Here is a 17,871-nt window from a genome sequence, read left to right as displayed (position 1 = left end):
GCAGTACGTGCAGCAGTGGACGTCCTATGGCTGAAATCATGATGATGACACCCACCTTGATCCCGATGACGCCGCCGGCCTGCTGCTGCACGAACTGCTTGAGGAACAGGCGGTTCTTGTCGCGATGTAAATAGGCTTTGGTCATCCTTCAAATCTTTTTTCTTCCTTGCGCCGGCGCACGCGGTCGTGCGGCGCGGTGCCTCTGCCCGCCTTGACTGCGACTGTACTCCTGGCAGTACGTGCTGCAGTAGCCACCCACCTTGATCCCGATGACGCTGCGGGCCTGCTGTTGCACGAACTGCTTGAGGAACAGGCGGTTCTTGTCGCGGGTATAGACGCCCTTGCGGCTCGCACGCGGTCGTGCGGCGCGGTGCCTCTGCCCGCCTTGACTGCGACTGTACTCCTGGCAGTACGTGCTGCAGTATAGTCTGGTCCGTGAGCACGTAGAATTTTGTCCAATGACCCCTAGCTACCCATCCTTATCGCTCGAGCGTAATTATGTTGCTATCGCGCTTGCACACTCACTGCGGGTGCCAGTCGCACAGTCGCGACAGCAATATAATTACGCGCGAGCGATAAGGATGGGTAGCTAGGGGTCATTGGACAAAATTCTACGTACTCACAGACCCGGCTTTAGACACCCACCTTGATCCCGATGACTCCGCCGGCCTGCTGCTGCACGAACTGCTTGAGGAACAGGCGGTTCTTGTCGCGGGTATAGATGCCCTTGCGTCGGCGCACGCGGTCGTGCGGCGCGGTGCCGATCTGTCCGGTGCTGCCCTCTTCAGATTCGTCGAACTGCTCAACCTCGTAGGCGTATGCTGTTGCTGGGAGCGTCGCTTTGCTGGAGATTAGATATTTATTTATTTATTTAATGGCAGATGAAAGAGTATACAAGACGAATTTAAAGACATAAAGCATTTGCTAACAGTAAACCTTAGGCTTTTGACTATTATTATATTATAGATTCACAACCTCTTTACTAGTATGTGGACCTTTTCAGGGCACTTATAGACATCCAAAATACATCTTGCCTTACTACCACTTAAAGTTAGCATCAGATCAACCTGTCTAATTTTATCTTTCCACTGGGACAAACTTGGCCTTCACTGGCTGAGTTTTTTTAGGAGTTGTATTGTGCTGGCTACACAAGAGTTGAAGTGGTGGGAAAGAGAGGCGGAAAAAGTCCAGTATAACAGCTGGTACTGAGAAGTGATGGTAGGGTAGAAACTTAATCAACTTTGTTAGCCTCTTGGTTATTACAAGGCAGGATATACATTTTACAAAACATGTAACACTAATAAGTGCAGGTCAATGAATGAACTCTTGTCATTTAAGTGATAAATCCAGTCTACCACACCAATCTACCACAAAATGAAGAAAGAATGGATTATGAAGTAGTACTTTAGCACCTTCTGATTTCTGAAGCAATTGTTAGCGTAGTGACCACAAATAACACACACTTATGTAGTTGCAATAAGTGCTATTTTCCATAAAAATTAATAGTTTGAAATATGATGTACTATCAACTATATAAGGGCTGCTTAGAAGAGTACTAGCTAAATAGTGTTGTTTATTTTTTAGCTATTAATGTCTTGTCACTTTTTATTCACCTATAAAAACTGTTGTGAAAAGCTTATGTACAGTAAAATATAATTGCAACAGTATTTTGAACCTTACACGATTGTGTTAAGGTTGGAATTCAAAGCACATGTTTAAGGAAATAGAAAAACCTTTACTGTTTGTTTAACCCTTTTAAGGGTAAAGGTCAAGTAATTTAGTGGGAAGGATCCAATAGGGAAATCATATTATTATAATCTTGTTGGTACTAGAATAGAAGCACTCTTAATAAGAAATTCCTATAATAATTTGATTTAGTAAATTGAATTATTTTAATAATTTGAAAAGAAAATATTACTCAAAAATCAGGGTAATAATTTTTTATGTTTAATATTAGAGAGAATTTTAATTACTTAGCTGATTTACCAAAAAAAAATATAGATTAGAATACTGTAATACTGTTACTGTTTTAGTATAGTACTGTTATTGCAATGTGTGCTGGTTAGATAAGATATTAAAAGATTTGATACTGTTATTTATGTCAAAACATTATTATTGTTACATTCATTTTTGAAATTTAATTATTAGAGTCTTGCATGAGTCATCAGGGCATATAAGTTTGAAATAAATTAATAAATTAAATGAGTCATCATTTCATAATAATAAACAAGTATTGGTAACAAAGCAATGCAAGTGGCAATTCTTACCACTTATAACTGTTTATTATATCTCTATTGCTATCATGTTATTGATCTAGTCAATCTAATACGGGCCAGCTATGAAAGTGCACTGAAGATAAAAACTACATAAAGATAAAATAGTATAACTAACCTGCCTGGCTGCTGCTTCTGGGCCGTGACGGAGAGTACATGAGCTTCCCGCCACAAATCTCCCTCCAAGCAGGCCTCAACAGTCTCCCCAACAAAGTACCTCTCCCTCACAAAGTTGAATATGTCCTCCGACATCTCTGCAAAGGAACACCGGTTTGTCTGCACAGCTAAGTACAGGATTGGTATACGGAGCTCCATAGGAAAGTCCTTCAACAACCTCCTCGCTGCCTTCTCACTTTCCAGCGCTTCAGCATATGTCAAATTGTTCTTCCCTGTCATCTCACATGTCCACACCATGGAGTTAACCAAAATGATCCTCTCACAGTATTCCCTATAAACAAAAAATAACAAAAAGTTATGATTGTGCCGAAAAAAACGCACCGCGGCTCATCGATACGGCGTAACATGGTGTCACGCTCGCCTAATTGCGCGGCCTGACGCACGGCAACGATGCCAACCGTCCTTCTCATTGATAACTACAAAATCTTGCACTAAACCGCAAAAAATGCGCGAAATCCACTTGAATAAATGAAACTCACTCATAGTCCTTGAATATCTCGTCGGTTAGCTCGCAGTGAAACACCTCGTCGTCGTCGCGAAGGTACTCAGACGCCGTAGATTTCTCAAAGGCTTTCCTTTTCAACAGAGGCATGTTAGGAGTTCGCGGGTCACTTCGGTGGGAAAACGATAAATAGTCCGTTTTACAATATCACACCCACGGTATTATTTGTCACTTTGCACGGCGCATCGATCGATATATTCTTTTAAATGAAACATTGGGAAAATAATTATATTTATCAAGAATATTACGAGTGAAAATTGTTGCGTGGTTTCAGTTGACAAGCCAAAAAACGGCGCGCTGTGCGCTTCTTTTTACGCCAGAAACATATGAACGGGGTTACTACTACTGCCACAAAAACTACTAAACTAGGAGTATTTTATTCATATCAGTAATTCGAGGGACGATAAATATTATTTTATAAAGTAAAAATAGTGGTACGGTGGATTTGGAATTTTATGTATTGTATTAATTTGTGTGTTTTAAATATGTATTCACATTGTGTTGCAGTAATTTTATTCTGAGGATCTAAAAATTAAAAGGCATAATATACTCAATTCACCTTTGACCTCCTATTCCTATTTATTTGCCTAAAATGAAGAATGCCACCTGGCATTAAGTCCGCCACTGTACAGTTTTTTTGTGCAAAAGTATAAATAAATAAATAAAATCTAATCAATTTTATTGGTTTGAGTGGTTACGGACGGCTACGGTTTACAAAAATCAAAGTATTCGTAGTGTGCCTTATTTAGACGGCCGGGCCCCTCTAACGAAGTTTATTGAGAGCCTCATTTAAAAAAGGCAACCCTTTTTTTACTAAAAAAGTCATTGCCAAATTAAAGAATTTTCTTGCCTACACGCGGAAAAGTCCGGTCTTTGGGGCCGCTGTAGCCCGGGGCTCCCCGTTTTATTTCTAATCTCACGAGATCGGAGATCTAAGTTGCGGTTACGCAGGTCGCAGCCTAGTTGTGTTGTGATTGTCATCGCCCGTAAACTAACAATTTGCATTTTATAGAAGCTGCGAGTCCATAACCGTAGTAGGCTTCGTGACTTCGTGAGCAGATTTATTATTTATAGTGAAACTATTAAATAAAATGGTAGTTTACCCAATGCAAAGATGACAACACTGTAGACTGTAGAGGCTGCGTTCATCACATATAATATTTTTTCGTAGATTTTTAGTTAATCTGTGCCATTTTTCTTGTGGAAGGTGAACGCGTGAATTTCTGACAGCGATAGCGGCGATTAGCGCTGCCCAAGTTTAATTGATATAGTTCCAAAATACTGGACTGTCCTGTCGATGACATTGACAGTGGGGCGCCACCGTCAATACCGGATCGCTGGTTCAGATTTTTGCCATGTTGGAAACCATATAGTTGAACGATGGTAGCGCCCCCCTGTCATTGAGTTTGGTGGGACAGTTCAGCGTGGGTCATCTATATAGATCCAACATGGCAAAAATCGGAACCAGCGATTCGGTATTGACGGTGGCGCCCCGCTGTCAATGTCATCGATAGGACAGTTCAGTATTTTGGAACTATAAATATCGATGAAACAGAGCCCCGATTACGGTAATTTTTAACGTCTCCAATCCAGACACGCTTATCGATTCTGCGATACGATTGGTCGTTCAACAGCGTACGTCAGCTGTTTTGACCAATCGTATCGCAGAATCGATGAATCGCGTCTGGATTGGAGACGTTAAAAGTTACCGTAATCGGGGCTCAGATATAAAAAAAAAACTTTTGATGGATACCTCAAAGTATCAGTCCTCCCTCTTCTTTCGGCTTATTCCACTATTCCCCGTTGACAATCCCCGTCAACGGGGATTAGTGAACTTTTTGTTCATTTATCCCCTTAATTAATTGGAGCTTGTAAATGGGGAATAAGCCTCTTCTTTCTTTAGACAGTGGCAAAACGTGAAAGTTGTAATCACAGATGAGACAGGTTGTAATGTCGAAAAGCCTTAGCTCCGGCGTTTTTTTGTATGGAGTTACATCGCTCCGTGAACGGATTCGATTTTAGTTTCGATCAAAAAGTGCCACTTTTCTAGAGCTACAGATCTCGCACCTCACACGTCACATATTTCTTCAAAAATTATATTCAGTAAATTGTATTGTGTACTTAATAATTATCTGAATACCGCTATTGATTAATCCACTCCTAATGACACAAGCTTTATTAATACGAAGGAAGGGCTAGCGTTTCCTATGTATTACTTTTCTCTATGGGCTAGCGGGAATAATTTTTTTACTATACTTTGACGTTCATAAGTGCCACTAGTGGTCTAAATTGAATAAAATATTTTTGATTTTAAATTACTAATATACCTATTATACAATCATGTATTTAAAAAAAATCCGGTGTATAATATTTTATCGATATTTCAATTATTCGATTCCTTAAAACGATGAGAACAACACTAAGTAATCCGGAAATGTCATTCATCGTTTCATCTGTGTAGGCTGCGGTTTGTCGTGTTATTTTATTGAAATAGTTTTCTTATTCGTGATGTCGATTCCGGTTTGCTGAAGTAATGAGTAATTTTTCTAGCACTTCTTCACAATTTCTTCAAAATGCCTAAAGAACAATATAGGGAGACATACGTGGGCCGAAAGATGTAAGTAAGGTTATGTTTACATGGTCATATGGTTATTGATTCACAGGAATTTCATGGTAAAATGTACAAATAAACCTTTATAGCTCTATGAACAAATTCATAATATATTTCCGAACTTAGTTCTTCAAATCTATAACTTTCGAAGCTATATCTTCATCACTAAAATTGTATTTCATCACAGTGTTTCAGATATTATTTTACCATGTTTTTTCGCCATAATATCGTTTATAAACATACTATACCAAAAAAACAGTTTCCGAAATGAATATCTGTATTCGTGCTAAATTATTTATTCTATTTATTGTAAAGTTGCAGCAACAGGCTCCGCTAACATGTCCGTTACGTTTCAGTTCTCATGTGACGTTCAATGTGGATAGTCCGTCGCAGATCCAGCAGGCCGCTCACATCCAGGTGATCACGAAGAGCTTGTACGCCCAAGATGGGCAGCGGGTGCCTGCGACATATGGCGTGCTGGATAGACGTATGGTATGAAACAACAAATAATCTGAACATTTTAATTCGCAGAAAGCCACATAACATGCTATTTTTAGTGGTTTTATGTTAACTCAAACTCCTGAAGATTATGGTACTTTCTGTTATCAAAAGCCTTACTTCTTCTTTTCTTGTCGACAACAAACCTACACAGTGTCAGCTCAAAACTCCGCCACAAGGGTGGCGTTGTCAGTAGCACTCAAAAAGCCTTAATGGCAGTATTGTTTGATTTGGAAATTAAAGCCATCTTTGAATGTAATGTAGAAAAGACAATGCCGGAAATTGGCGTCTTTTTTTTTCGCGCGGCCATCGACCAAACCATGTTTTTTGGTTACAAAATAGTGTAATAAACCAAACTTACTATGACATGTATACTTTTAAACTCAGTCTGAACTGAGTTACGAGCATTAGAAGTTTGATGATTTACATACTACATTTGCTTTCTAAGCTTTTTGCGCGCAAGTTTTGCAAGAAATTGCAACAAAATACATAGTAAGTTTGGTTTATCACACTATTTTGTAATCAAAAAATAAGGTTTGGTAGATGGCCGCGCGAAAAAAAAAGACGCCACCTTCCATACAAAATCTGGCATTGCCATTTAAAAGCTATACCTGCACATAAAATACCACAAAATTTGAGATTAAGAATGATTTCTTTTTATTATTATTATAGCTTTACCCACATAACAGTATTATTTAATTAATGCGTATTTCCTTTGTTTGTTGTTTGGGTAAAAGCCTCTAAAAAGTGATTACATAGCAAACATTAATCAATCACTCCTCTACTAATGCAGGGCACAAACCAGAAGGACGCAAACTGCGAGACGTGTGGCCTGGGGCTGGCGGAGTGCGTGGGCCACTACGGGTACATCGAGCTGGCGCTGCCTGTGTTCCATGTGGGCTACTTCCGGGCTACTATCACTATACTGCAGACTATTTGTAAAGTGAGTACGAATAAAATTGTTGAAATTACCAGTGTATGGGATTATGGCAAATGCACTTTGCTTTTATAAATCTTAATCTATATGGTGTGTTTATGAAAATTTAAAAGCTTGCACCATATTGAATGATTTTATTAGGTAGGCTACAGTTTCCTATTAAACGCTATACGCGGCGTATGTCGTCAGCGTCAAACGTTTATTCGATGTACATAAGCCGACGTCAACGTGTGAAAAAGACCACAACCACAAACATGTGAAAAAGATCACAAATTGTGACGCGACCTATGGCGTGACTTTGTACACGACTTACAGCGACACAGCGTTTACAGGAGACTACCGCTTTACTTACTGAAATGCACATTTTTATTGTTTTTTTTATGCTTCATTAGAGGATCACCGATTTTTAGTTGGCCGATAGTTAGTTGGATCGGGCTGTTGATCAGTATGGACATGTATGTAAGTGCGCACATTATACCGATTTGGTATCAGACGATTCTTCATACAAATTAGAATCGGGCCCAACTATCGGCCAACTAAATGTCCGTGGTCTGCGTCTAAGCTAAGACAGATACAAACAGCACCTTTTTTTCCAGGAATGTGCAAAAGTGATGCTCCCCGAGCCAATAAAGAAGTCCTACCGTCGCAAGTTCATGAACCCGGAGCTATCCTACCTACACAAGAAGAGCCTTCGCGCGGCCGTCCACAAGAAGGCCAAGACGTGCAGCAAGTGTCCCTCCTGCGACGCCCTCAACGGGATGGTCAAAAAGAGCTCTGCGGGTATCCTCAAGATCGTGCATGAGAAATACAGGTGCGTTGTTTTTGACAGAGTAAATACAAATGGTAGGCCAACGCACCGAGCGCGGTTTGTATGTGAACGCGCCAATACGTATGCGGCGCGCACGCACACAGCGCACCTCACCGCTAATCCACGCTAAATTTTGTCAGTGTGTGCGTGCGCGCCGCACGCATACGTATTGGCGCGCTCACATACAAACCGCGCTCGGGCGTTTCTATGAAGATGACCTACTCATTTGTATTTACTCTGTTTTTGAGGAATAGAGACACCCTATTGGATGATTGCTAGAAATCTTCTGTCTTTAATTTAAAAAGAAGTTTCTTTATTTCACAAAATAGTAAGTCAATCTAATAGTGTTTATTTGTCTGCAGAGCAAAGAAGCCCGACGATCCCGTAGTGTTACGAGTGCTGAATGAGTTCAACGAAGCCAAGGAGTCCAACAAGGAGCTGGCCACCATGATCAACAGCGGCCTGGTCATTGAGATGAGCCCTTTGACGGTATGTTCTTACAGACACATAATATCAAAATTCAATTTTGTGTCAAAAAAAAACTTACCTCGTGTTTTATTATAGGTCCTACATCGCCCCAAACAAATACTTGAAAACAGCCCATAATTTTTTGTATGTATTTTGTTACAAAAGATTCAAAGACCTCAGTATTTAATTCGGGCAAATATCGTGTCATAACATTCCTGCAAGACTTAAAAAATATTTAAAACTGAGAGCAAAGAGACTTTAAAAGCGACATTTACTATGTGTAAACCCCGGTCTCTGAGCACGCAGAATTTTGTCCAATGACCCCAAGCTACCCATCCTTATCGCTCGCGCGTAATTATATTGCTGTCGCGACTGTGCGACGGGCGTCCACAGTGAGTGTGCGAGCGCGACAGCGACATAATTACGCGCGAGCGATAAGGATGGCTAGCTTGGGGTCATTGGACAAAATTCTGCGTGCTCAGAGACCAGACTATATTAGTACATTTGTACTTATTTGTTCGAAACCTATCTCTCGTAATTTTCAATGTAATGGAACGCGAAAGCCCAAAACATGTTTAAAACTTACCATAAATGTATTCCCCAGGTCATCAACCTGTTCCGCCGCATTCCCGACGAGGACATCCCACTGCTGGGCATGAACGTGAAGCAGTCGCGGCCCGAGGACCTGATCCTCACGCGGCTGCCCGTGCCGCCTATATGCATCCGTCCCAGCGTGGTGTCTGAGATCAAGGCCGGCACGTGAGTGTGAACTTTAGTTCTATCGCCTTATGGTTCAGAGTCCCTTGAACGCCCAACGTTATCTCCAAGATCAAGGTCGGGACTTCCTTTAGCTATTCAGAGTTCCTTGGATGCCCAGCGTGTCTCCGAGATCAAGGCCGGCACGTGAGTGTGACCTTTAGTTACATTGTTTTACGGTTCAGAATCCTTTTAACGCCCAGCGTGATCTTCGAGATTAAGACAGGCACATGAATGTAACCTTTAGCTATATTGTCTTATGGTTCAGACCCCCTTGAACGCCCAGCGTGGTGTTCAAGATCAAAGCCGGCGCGTGAGTGTGACTTTTAGCTCTATGGCCTTATGGTTCAGGGTCCCTTGAAAGCAGACCGTGTAGATTAACAGCCAGAATTTTTGTATCGCTATCGCATCTTTTTTCTGAGTCTATAGTCGAAGGTTTCCAAATGTTGGATTCTTAGTGCAGACATAATGTGACTTCTGAAACTGTGTTAGTTAGTATTTTCTTGGTGTGTTTTTGTTTGAAAAGTGTACGCACAAAAATGTCATAGAAGCCCAATTTTACTTGACAAGTCCCCGTACACAAGAGTGCATCCGTCAATTTTCTTTCCACAGAAACGAGGACGATTTGACGATGAAGCAATCCGAGATCCTCCTCATAAATGACGTCATAGCTCGCCACATCGCCAGCGGCGGCAAGAGCGAGCTGGTGCAAGAAGACTGGGACTACCTGCAGCTGCACGCCGCGCTCTACATCAACAGCGAGATGTCGGGGATCCCCCTCTCGATGCAGGTGCGTCACTAGGGATCCTGCTGACGTCACAGCTCGCCACATCGCAGCGGCGGCAAGAGCGAGCTGGTGCAAGAAGACTGGGACTACCTGCAGCTGCACGCCGCGCTCTACATCAACAGCGAGATGTCGGGGATCCCCCTCTCGATGCAGGTGCGTCACTAGGGATCCTGCTGACGTCACAGCTCGCCACATCGCAGCGGCGGCAAGAGCGAGCTGGTGCAGGAGGACTGGGACTACCTGCATGATGCATTGGGATTCCCCTCTCGATGCAAGTGCGTCACTACGTATAAGTAGCGCAGTGTGACGCAGACCCGTATGAGGCCTTTTTTCTACCAAGGCGGAGATGAGAGAAGATGAGTTTTGTATAACCAATAGGATGTTATTTCCACATCTCTCTGCTTAGCTTCGGTGGAAATGGATCGAGCGAAAAGACCTCTTCTTTTCGATATGTCGTGCGAATTCGCGCGCCTCGTCATTCACTGCCTTATCCCCGTGCTTCTCACACCCGAAAGCGTCATACGATTCGTAGATAACAATAGACTGACAGCTGACAGCTGTGCACAGCTCACATCTCTTCTCCTCGCGTCTCTTTTCCGCTTCGCTTATTTATTTATTAGGTACACCAACAAAGTCCCATACATACAGTTCATACATTTAAGCATGGTTTGACACATGATGCGTATATGACCTCAATTACAGGTATACACAGCATTTCTTTTTGCAAGGTTAGTGTACTTATAAACTAGAAAAAACAGATCAATTGAATAGAGTTTGATAGAAATACCTGCCAGCTCTGCCCCACATTTCCTCTTGTCTTCGCTTTGGAGGAATCCGTTCCTGACTAGCTTTTTATTTTACTTATTTATCTGTTCTCCCCAGCCGAAGAAGCCAGGGCGCGGGCTGGTGCAACGCCTGAAGGGCAAGCAGGGCCGCTTCCGCGGCAACCTGTCCGGCAAGCGCGTGGACTTCTCCAGCCGCACCGTCATCTCGCCAGACCCCAACCTGCAGATACAGGAGGTAGGTGGATGGAGACTGTTGACGACATAACAAGTAGAGATGGGTTATACTAGGTAAATTTGATACTAGGTGCACCTATTCCTAGTATTTATTAATACTCGATCCAAATACCTATTCCACCTAGTACGTAGTAATTTATTTAGCATACTTGACGCGACTAGTGCGGACTAATCCACGTAATATGACTTTAAAATACAATTTTCTTTGAAAAGATACAACCGTAGTATGAATAATGCAATTTGAAATTGAATGATAATTCCTCCCTTCATACTTCAACAGGCTTAGGACTGACAACTTAAAAGTTGGCGTATTTAAAAGATATCAATTTCATAAAAATATAAACATATTTTTTCTTATTTACATGAATATGGTTTGACTACGTTTGTGTGCGTTTGCTTCGTCGCGCTCAAATTTGTTTGGTCAGACAGAGACGGAGTGAATCTCTACGTTCGCACATAAGCTTAGCGAGAAATACTAGGTGCGCGTAATACACGACTACGGATTACGCAATAATAACCTCTATTACTTTGATGGTAGGGTCGGAAATCGTGTAATTTATAAAATACTTGGTGGATCAAGTATTTAAGAAATTGGAATAGGTGCCGCCTAGTACTGTAAAATACCTAGTGTGTGGATCTGCTCTAGTAAATACGTCTCATCTCTAATAACAAGTACATGATGACCGATTTCGGCCATGGCGACCAGTGGGCCTAATGTGAGTTTACATCAAACGTCTTCACTAGTGACTGCGTAAAAAAGTGACATTAAATGTATGACGGATTGTACAGCGCCCCTAGCAGAAACTTTCAAGAAGTAAAGTTTTCATACATTTTCTTAACGCGCTCGCTAGTGATTACGTTTGATGTAAACTCACACTAAGACCTCAGTTCGACTCCCACAATAAATATATTTAAACGCGAAATACCACTTACTAATTAATTACGAAATCTCAGAAACTATAACACCTACAAACTTGAATTTGGCAGTAGGTTCCTTATAGGGTGTAGACATCCACTAAGAACGGATTTTGACGAAACTTCACCCCTAAGGGGGTAAAACGGGGTCCACGCATACGAAGTCGCGGACGTCCGTTAGTGTAGCTATAAAATCTAATTTTTTTTTTATAATAAATAAATAAATAATAAATAAATCTTTGGACAATTTCACACAGCGCCAGCTAGCCCCAAAGTCATGGGTGCTAGCTTAACGGATATACTACTTATATACTTTTTTTTTTTAAATACATAAATATTATACATAGTCATAATTGTCGAAAGGGAATATCTTAACTGAGCAAACAAGTTCTACTTTAACACAAGGCAAGACCCAGGGGAGCGCAAGAGAGGGCAGTATTTGTTGGTGTTGTAAATAAGAGGTTATGATGACAGAAAATTGTATGCCCGTTTTCACCATCAATCCCTAATTTTTAAATGACCCCTATGAAAACAAAATTCCTGTTATGTGTTAGGGGTCACTTAAAAATTAGGTATGATGATGAAAACGGGCATTATTCTCGAGCTCTAAAAAGACACTGATATATGCCCCACCCCCCTGCGCATGGTGGGAGTAAATATACCTCCGAGCATTTTAGAGTCATTGAGCCAAAATGGGCCTATGGGCCAGAATACGGGCACACCCATGTTAACTTTACATGTATCCCACAGGTCGGCGTGCCAGTGCACGTGGCAAAAGTCCTCACATACCCCGAGCGAGCATTCGCGGCGAACTTGGCGTGGCTGCGCGCGCTCGTGCGGCTGGGGCCCGACGCGCACCCCGGCGCCAACTACGTGCAACAGCGCGGACTGCGACACAAGAAGTTCCTCAAGTACGGCAACCGGGAGAAGATCGCGCAGGAGCTCAAGGTTAGTACTGTAGGGATGTTAAGGATATGTAGTTTCGGTTATGGATACAGTTACGGATATAGGAATAATATTATACCGGTCTCGGTTACGGATATTTTTTTATTTCGGATATCTGTGCTTTAGAATGCAACATACAATAGTTGTCCAACACGGTTCATTCATGGCCGCACACTACATCGAATAAAAAGTAATAAAAATTGATACTAGATGGCATTATAAAGGTAAATCAGACTGTTATGCCTTTACATATAATACTATTCAAAAAACAATTTAAACTGTCTACATCCGAAACTATCCGAAACTTTTGAATCGGTTACGGTTTCGGATATATTTTTATTTCGGAAATCCGAAAGTTTCGGTTACGGTTACGGATATCCATAACATCGCTGGTTAGTAGTAGTAGTAGTAGCAGCAGTATTTCAGCTCACGACAGACTAAAGGGAGTTCCTCAATAACTGGAACCAAGAGAAGATCGCGCAGGGCTCAAGGTCGGTAGTTATAGCAGCATTTCAGCTCATGACAGACCACTATAAGATGTGAGCGTCTCTCTAATCGAGCCTAGAAAAATATTGATCTACAACTGGACGACAAAGCACAATCACCCGCTTCACAAATATCTTTTTCATGTCATCATCCAGCCTCTACAAGATATCTTCTTGAGTCAATAGTCACTACTCAAGCCAATAGAAAATACATATAGCCTGACCAGGAACATAAAAACCCTGGCATAGAGGCGCGTCAATTGCATTTGATAGTGCAACACTGAGTACAGTCGTACCTGTGTTAAATTAATAGGCTAACTTTATGTATCAGGATTCAGGATTACGGGCTAATTTGATATTTTCATAAATTAACGAAAAAATATTATTATAGGTAACCTGGTTAAAATAAATTAAATGAAACCATCAATCGAGCTAGTAGGATTTATTTTATTATTCATCAATAATCAAATTCAGAACTTGAATATTCAACTGCAATGTTTGCTCATGAACGCTTCAAACTCGGTACTTCTTTCCCAATTCCATAAAATTCAACACTTAGAAAGTGACAAAAAATTTTAAAATAGGTAGTTGAAACAAACCACAGCTAATTTTCATAGTGGACTGTACTATGCGATAAACATGTCAGTCAATTTGACAACCTTTGTCGGAAACATTATTCAATGAAAATATTGTCCGAACCCTTAGTATTTCTCTTCGACAAATACTTTAACACATTGTAAACCACTTTTCTTTCACGACTATAAAAAGATTTTAGCAATTTAATTCACAAAATCAATTGAGCACATTTAAAATAAAGTTTGTTTACACTTTGACAGCAATAGACTGACATGCAAGGTGACATGACAATGAAGTTTTCAGTTACTGTTGCCATTAAAAGAAATTAGTACCATTAGTTTTCCGCAATATGGCGAGGGTTTTTATGTTCCTGGTCAGGCTATAATAACTTTTTGCAGTTATGATCAACATTTTCATTTACATTTTGTTCCTTCAGTGCGGCGACATCGTCGAGCGACATCTGGTGGACGGAGACGTGGTGCTGTTCAACAGACAGCCCTCGCTGCATAAACTCTCCATTATGTGCCACCGGGCCAGGGTGCAGCCACAGAGGACTTTCAGGTAATTAGCACCTTATGTCGTGGTAATAAATGCTGTTTTCCTTAGTCAAAAGACTAAGCTTTCCGTTAAGTTGTATAGAAGTTAAGTTGATATGAATACAAAATACAAAAGGACAAATACACAACGAAAGGTATTTTCATGTCAAAAAGGCGCCCGCTCAAACCTCAGTATAAAGACACTACACTAGCTATAGCACTACCAAATGGCAGATGTGGGTGTGGCCTATACCAACGGCGACTTTACAATGTTTTAGCTCCTCCCCCAAATCAATATTGTCATACACTTCTCTCGGAATTTCTATAAAGTTATATTACACTTGATCCGGATACTTAATAATATCATTGTATTTGTAGGTTTAACGAGTGCGTGTGCACTCCATACAATGCTGATTTCGACGGAGACGAAATGAACATGCATCTACCACAGACGGAAGAGGCGAGAGCTGAGGCTCTTATTCTCATGGGGGTAAGTCACAATGTGTATGGTATTCATGCTTTTATTTTAGGTACGGATTGTTGGATAATTTGCACTATCTGAAAGTCCTGAAACCTATTCCCTAATGGGACATGCAATTGCTCAATTTGAGGCGACAATAGCGCAACAGTGTCAGTGTCGGACTGCCGATTTTTCAAATTCAAATTCATTTATTTCACAGAAATACACGTCCATTAGATTTTAATGTCGTTAGTTCCATCCCCGTCACTTGCAGATTTTTGTGGTAAAACCACTTCTAAGAGTAGGCGCACACCGTTGATTTTTAGTTGGCCGATAGTTGTGCCCGATTTTAATTTGTATGAAGAATCGGCCAAATCGAATCGGCTTAGTGTGCGCACTCCCATACATGCCCATACTGATCAACTGCCCGACTAAACTATCGGCCGACGAAAAATCAACGGTGTGCGCTTATTCTAACACGGGCATACCATATTTAGCTTAGCTGGAGAAAATTAAATAAAATTGACCATAAAACCTTATTTCCAGAACAAATCCAACCTCGTCACGCCGCGAAACGGAGAACTCCTCATCGCAGCGACCCAGGACTTCATCACCGGCGGCTACCTCATCACACAGCGCGACACTTTCTTCACCAAGCAGGAGGCTCATCAGCTGGCCGCCTGTCTGCTGGCGGGCCCTGACGCCACCATGCGCATCGACATGCCTCCGCCCGCCATCATCAAGCCGCGGATGCTGTGGACCGGGAAGCAGATCTTCAGGTAATTGGGCCCCTAATAACAGCCACTCAAGACTTCATCATCTCATCTCCGGAGCGGGACACTTTCTGCACGAAGCAGGAGGCGCAGGGCTACATCCTCTCATCACACATATCACACAAGCTTTGGATGCTGTGGACTAGGAAGCAGATCTTCAGGTACTCTTCATTATCCTTTGAAACAACTCCTGATCGCAGCCAAGCTTCTAAGGACTTCATTAGGATTCGATTGGTAGTGAACGAAGCAGGTGCTTTTTCTGCTTCGTGAAGCTTCGTATGCTGTGGACTGGCAAGTAGATTGCAGGTACTTTCCGTTATAGCAGCCACCCAGGATTTCATCATCTCATCTCCGCAGTGGGAGACTTTCCTCATCATCAAGCCGTCATCAAGAAGCCGCGTATGCAGATCTTTAGGTACTCTTCACTATTCTTTGAAACAGTCCTGGTTGCAGATGAGCTCCTAATCGCAGCGACCCAATGGCCTAATTCACGTATTTTGAGTTTTTGACACACTCAAAATCTCGTTGACGTTTAGAAGTCGTCCTATTGAAAAACAGTTCTAAATCCGTATTCACGTGTCATTTAGATAGAACGATTACTCGATAGGATCGCAGCTCAGCGATTTGTCATTTGACGTTTAATCACTCACTTGAACCAAACTTCAAAATTGGTAATACGTGAATACCGCGGCAGGACTTCATCAGGATTCGATCGCTAGCGAACGAAGCAGGTGCACCTTCTGCTTCGTTAAGCTTCGTATGCTATGGACGGGCAAGCGATCTGCAGGTACTTTCCGTTACAGTAGCCACCCAGGATTTCATCATCTTATCTCCGGAGCGGGACACTTTCTTTACGAAGCCCAGGAAGGAAGCCCAGGACTTCATCACCGACAGCCACCTACTCCTCATCACGCAGCGACACGATATGCTGCCGCCCGCCATCATCAGGCCTAGTATTCAGATCTTTAGGTATTCTTCATCATCCTTTGAAACAGCCCCTGATCACAGCCGAGTTTCTAATCGAAGCGACCCAGGTCTTCATTAGGATTCGATCGGTAGCGAACGAAGCAGGAAGCTCTGTATGGTGTGGACTGACAAGCAGATCTGCAGGTACATACTTGGTGATTCATCGAGAGCTCACTTGTAGCTGACCAGGGAGTTCCTAATAACAGCCACCCAAGCCTTCATCATCTCATCCCCGGAGCGGGACACTTTCTTCACGAAGTAGGAGGCTTCATCATCTCATCACGCAGCGAGACACTTTTTTCACCAAGCAGGAGGCTCATCAGCTGGCCGCCTGTCTGCTGGCGGGCCCTGACGCCACCATGCGCATCGACATGCCTCCGCCCGCCATCATCAAGCCGCGGATGCTGTGGACCGGGAAGCAGATTTTCAGGTAGCTAGCAATCCCATTAGGATCTCTGTTTCAAAGGATAGGATAAGGAGGAAGGAAGGAAGCTGCCTGCTGCTGTCTTTCCCGAAGACTATAATCCGGGCCTTTTTTAGGCGAGAGTGAATAGGCACTTACAGGGCAGATATCTACCATCCTAGACTGCATCCCACTTAACATCAGGTGCGATTGTGGTCAAATACCTGTCTTGTGATGCATAAAAAAAAGGAAGCCCAGGACTTATCACCCACAGCCACCTACACGTCATCACGCAGCGACACGATATGCTGCCGCCCGCCATCATCAGGCCTAGTATTCAGATCTTTAGGTACTTTTCATTATCCTTTGAAACAGCCCCTGACCGCATCCGCATCAGCTCCTAATCGCAGCTACCCAGGACTTCACCATATTCGAACAATGGCGAACGAAACAGGTGCGCCTTCTGTAAGCTTCGTATGCTTTGAATTCATTCATTAGCAGGATTTGACATTTGATAACTCACAAAACGAACGCCTGGTCTTAGTCTAGTTAGGTCTAGTACTATTTTACAAGCTAAAAAGATTTTTTTACTGTCAAATAGGTATTTCAGGAATACTTTTTGTTACAGCTTGATAATGAAACCAAACAAACGGTGCGAGATCAAGGCCAACCTCGAAACTAAAGGCAAGAACTACACCGGCAACCAAGACATGTGCGTGCAGGATTCATGTAAGTAATAACACTTTATTTAAAATAGCTTTTACAACTACAAAGGCTTTAAGACATTCACGTTGTATATTTCATGCACATGCCAGAAGCATGTCGAGGTGGGCAAACAACTGACGGCAGAGGATCCTATTTCGCGTTTTACATCTCATAAAAAGGACGTGAATTGATCACTTCAAACGACGCACAGTGGGAGAAAAATCGACCTCCCCTTTCTTAGGATTTTGAAAAAAAAAAATAAGTGTTACTT

General features: G+C 42.1%; 2 protein-coding genes across 2 annotated transcripts in view; one reads left to right on the top strand and one right to left on the bottom strand.

Annotated features, from left to right (window-relative positions):
• Positions 1-3,270, bottom strand: part of LOC135080835 (bromodomain adjacent to zinc finger domain protein 1A) — a 42,623-nt gene extending 39,353 nt beyond the window's left edge. Inside the window, exons 1-3 of the mRNA XM_063975560.1 lie at positions 2,930-3,270; positions 2,392-2,721; positions 646-844 (exon numbers count right to left, since the gene is read on the bottom strand). Of these exons, the coding sequence (XP_063831630.1) occupies positions 646-844; positions 2,392-2,721; positions 2,930-3,042 (642 nt within the window). The 5' untranslated portion in view covers positions 3,043-3,270. The remainder of the gene's footprint in view (positions 1-645; positions 845-2,391; positions 2,722-2,929) is intronic.
• Positions 3,271-5,404: 2,134 nt separating this feature from the next.
• LOC135080834 (DNA-directed RNA polymerase III subunit RPC1) overlaps positions 5,405-17,871 on the top strand; it is a 28,769-nt gene continuing 16,302 nt past the window's right edge. Inside the window, exons 1-13 of the mRNA XM_063975559.1 lie at positions 5,405-5,569; positions 5,920-6,055; positions 6,855-7,004; positions 7,595-7,809; positions 8,169-8,295; positions 8,879-9,033; positions 9,643-9,820; positions 10,700-10,837; positions 12,502-12,699; positions 14,194-14,318; positions 14,672-14,783; positions 15,300-15,532; positions 17,524-17,624. Of these exons, the coding sequence (XP_063831629.1) occupies positions 5,526-5,569; positions 5,920-6,055; positions 6,855-7,004; positions 7,595-7,809; positions 8,169-8,295; positions 8,879-9,033; positions 9,643-9,820; positions 10,700-10,837; positions 12,502-12,699; positions 14,194-14,318; positions 14,672-14,783; positions 15,300-15,532; positions 17,524-17,624 (1,912 nt within the window). The 5' untranslated portion in view covers positions 5,405-5,525. The remainder of the gene's footprint in view (positions 5,570-5,919; positions 6,056-6,854; positions 7,005-7,594; positions 7,810-8,168; positions 8,296-8,878; positions 9,034-9,642; positions 9,821-10,699; positions 10,838-12,501; positions 12,700-14,193; positions 14,319-14,671; positions 14,784-15,299; positions 15,533-17,523; positions 17,625-17,871) is intronic.

This window comes from Ostrinia nubilalis, chromosome 18, assembly GCF_963855985.1.
Source record: "Ostrinia nubilalis chromosome 18, ilOstNubi1.1, whole genome shotgun sequence".
In the NCBI taxonomy this organism is placed as follows: Eukaryota; Metazoa; Arthropoda; class Insecta; order Lepidoptera; family Crambidae; genus Ostrinia; species Ostrinia nubilalis.
Note: the sequence above shows the minus strand (reverse complement) of the source record. Positions and strands in the feature narration are given on the sequence as shown.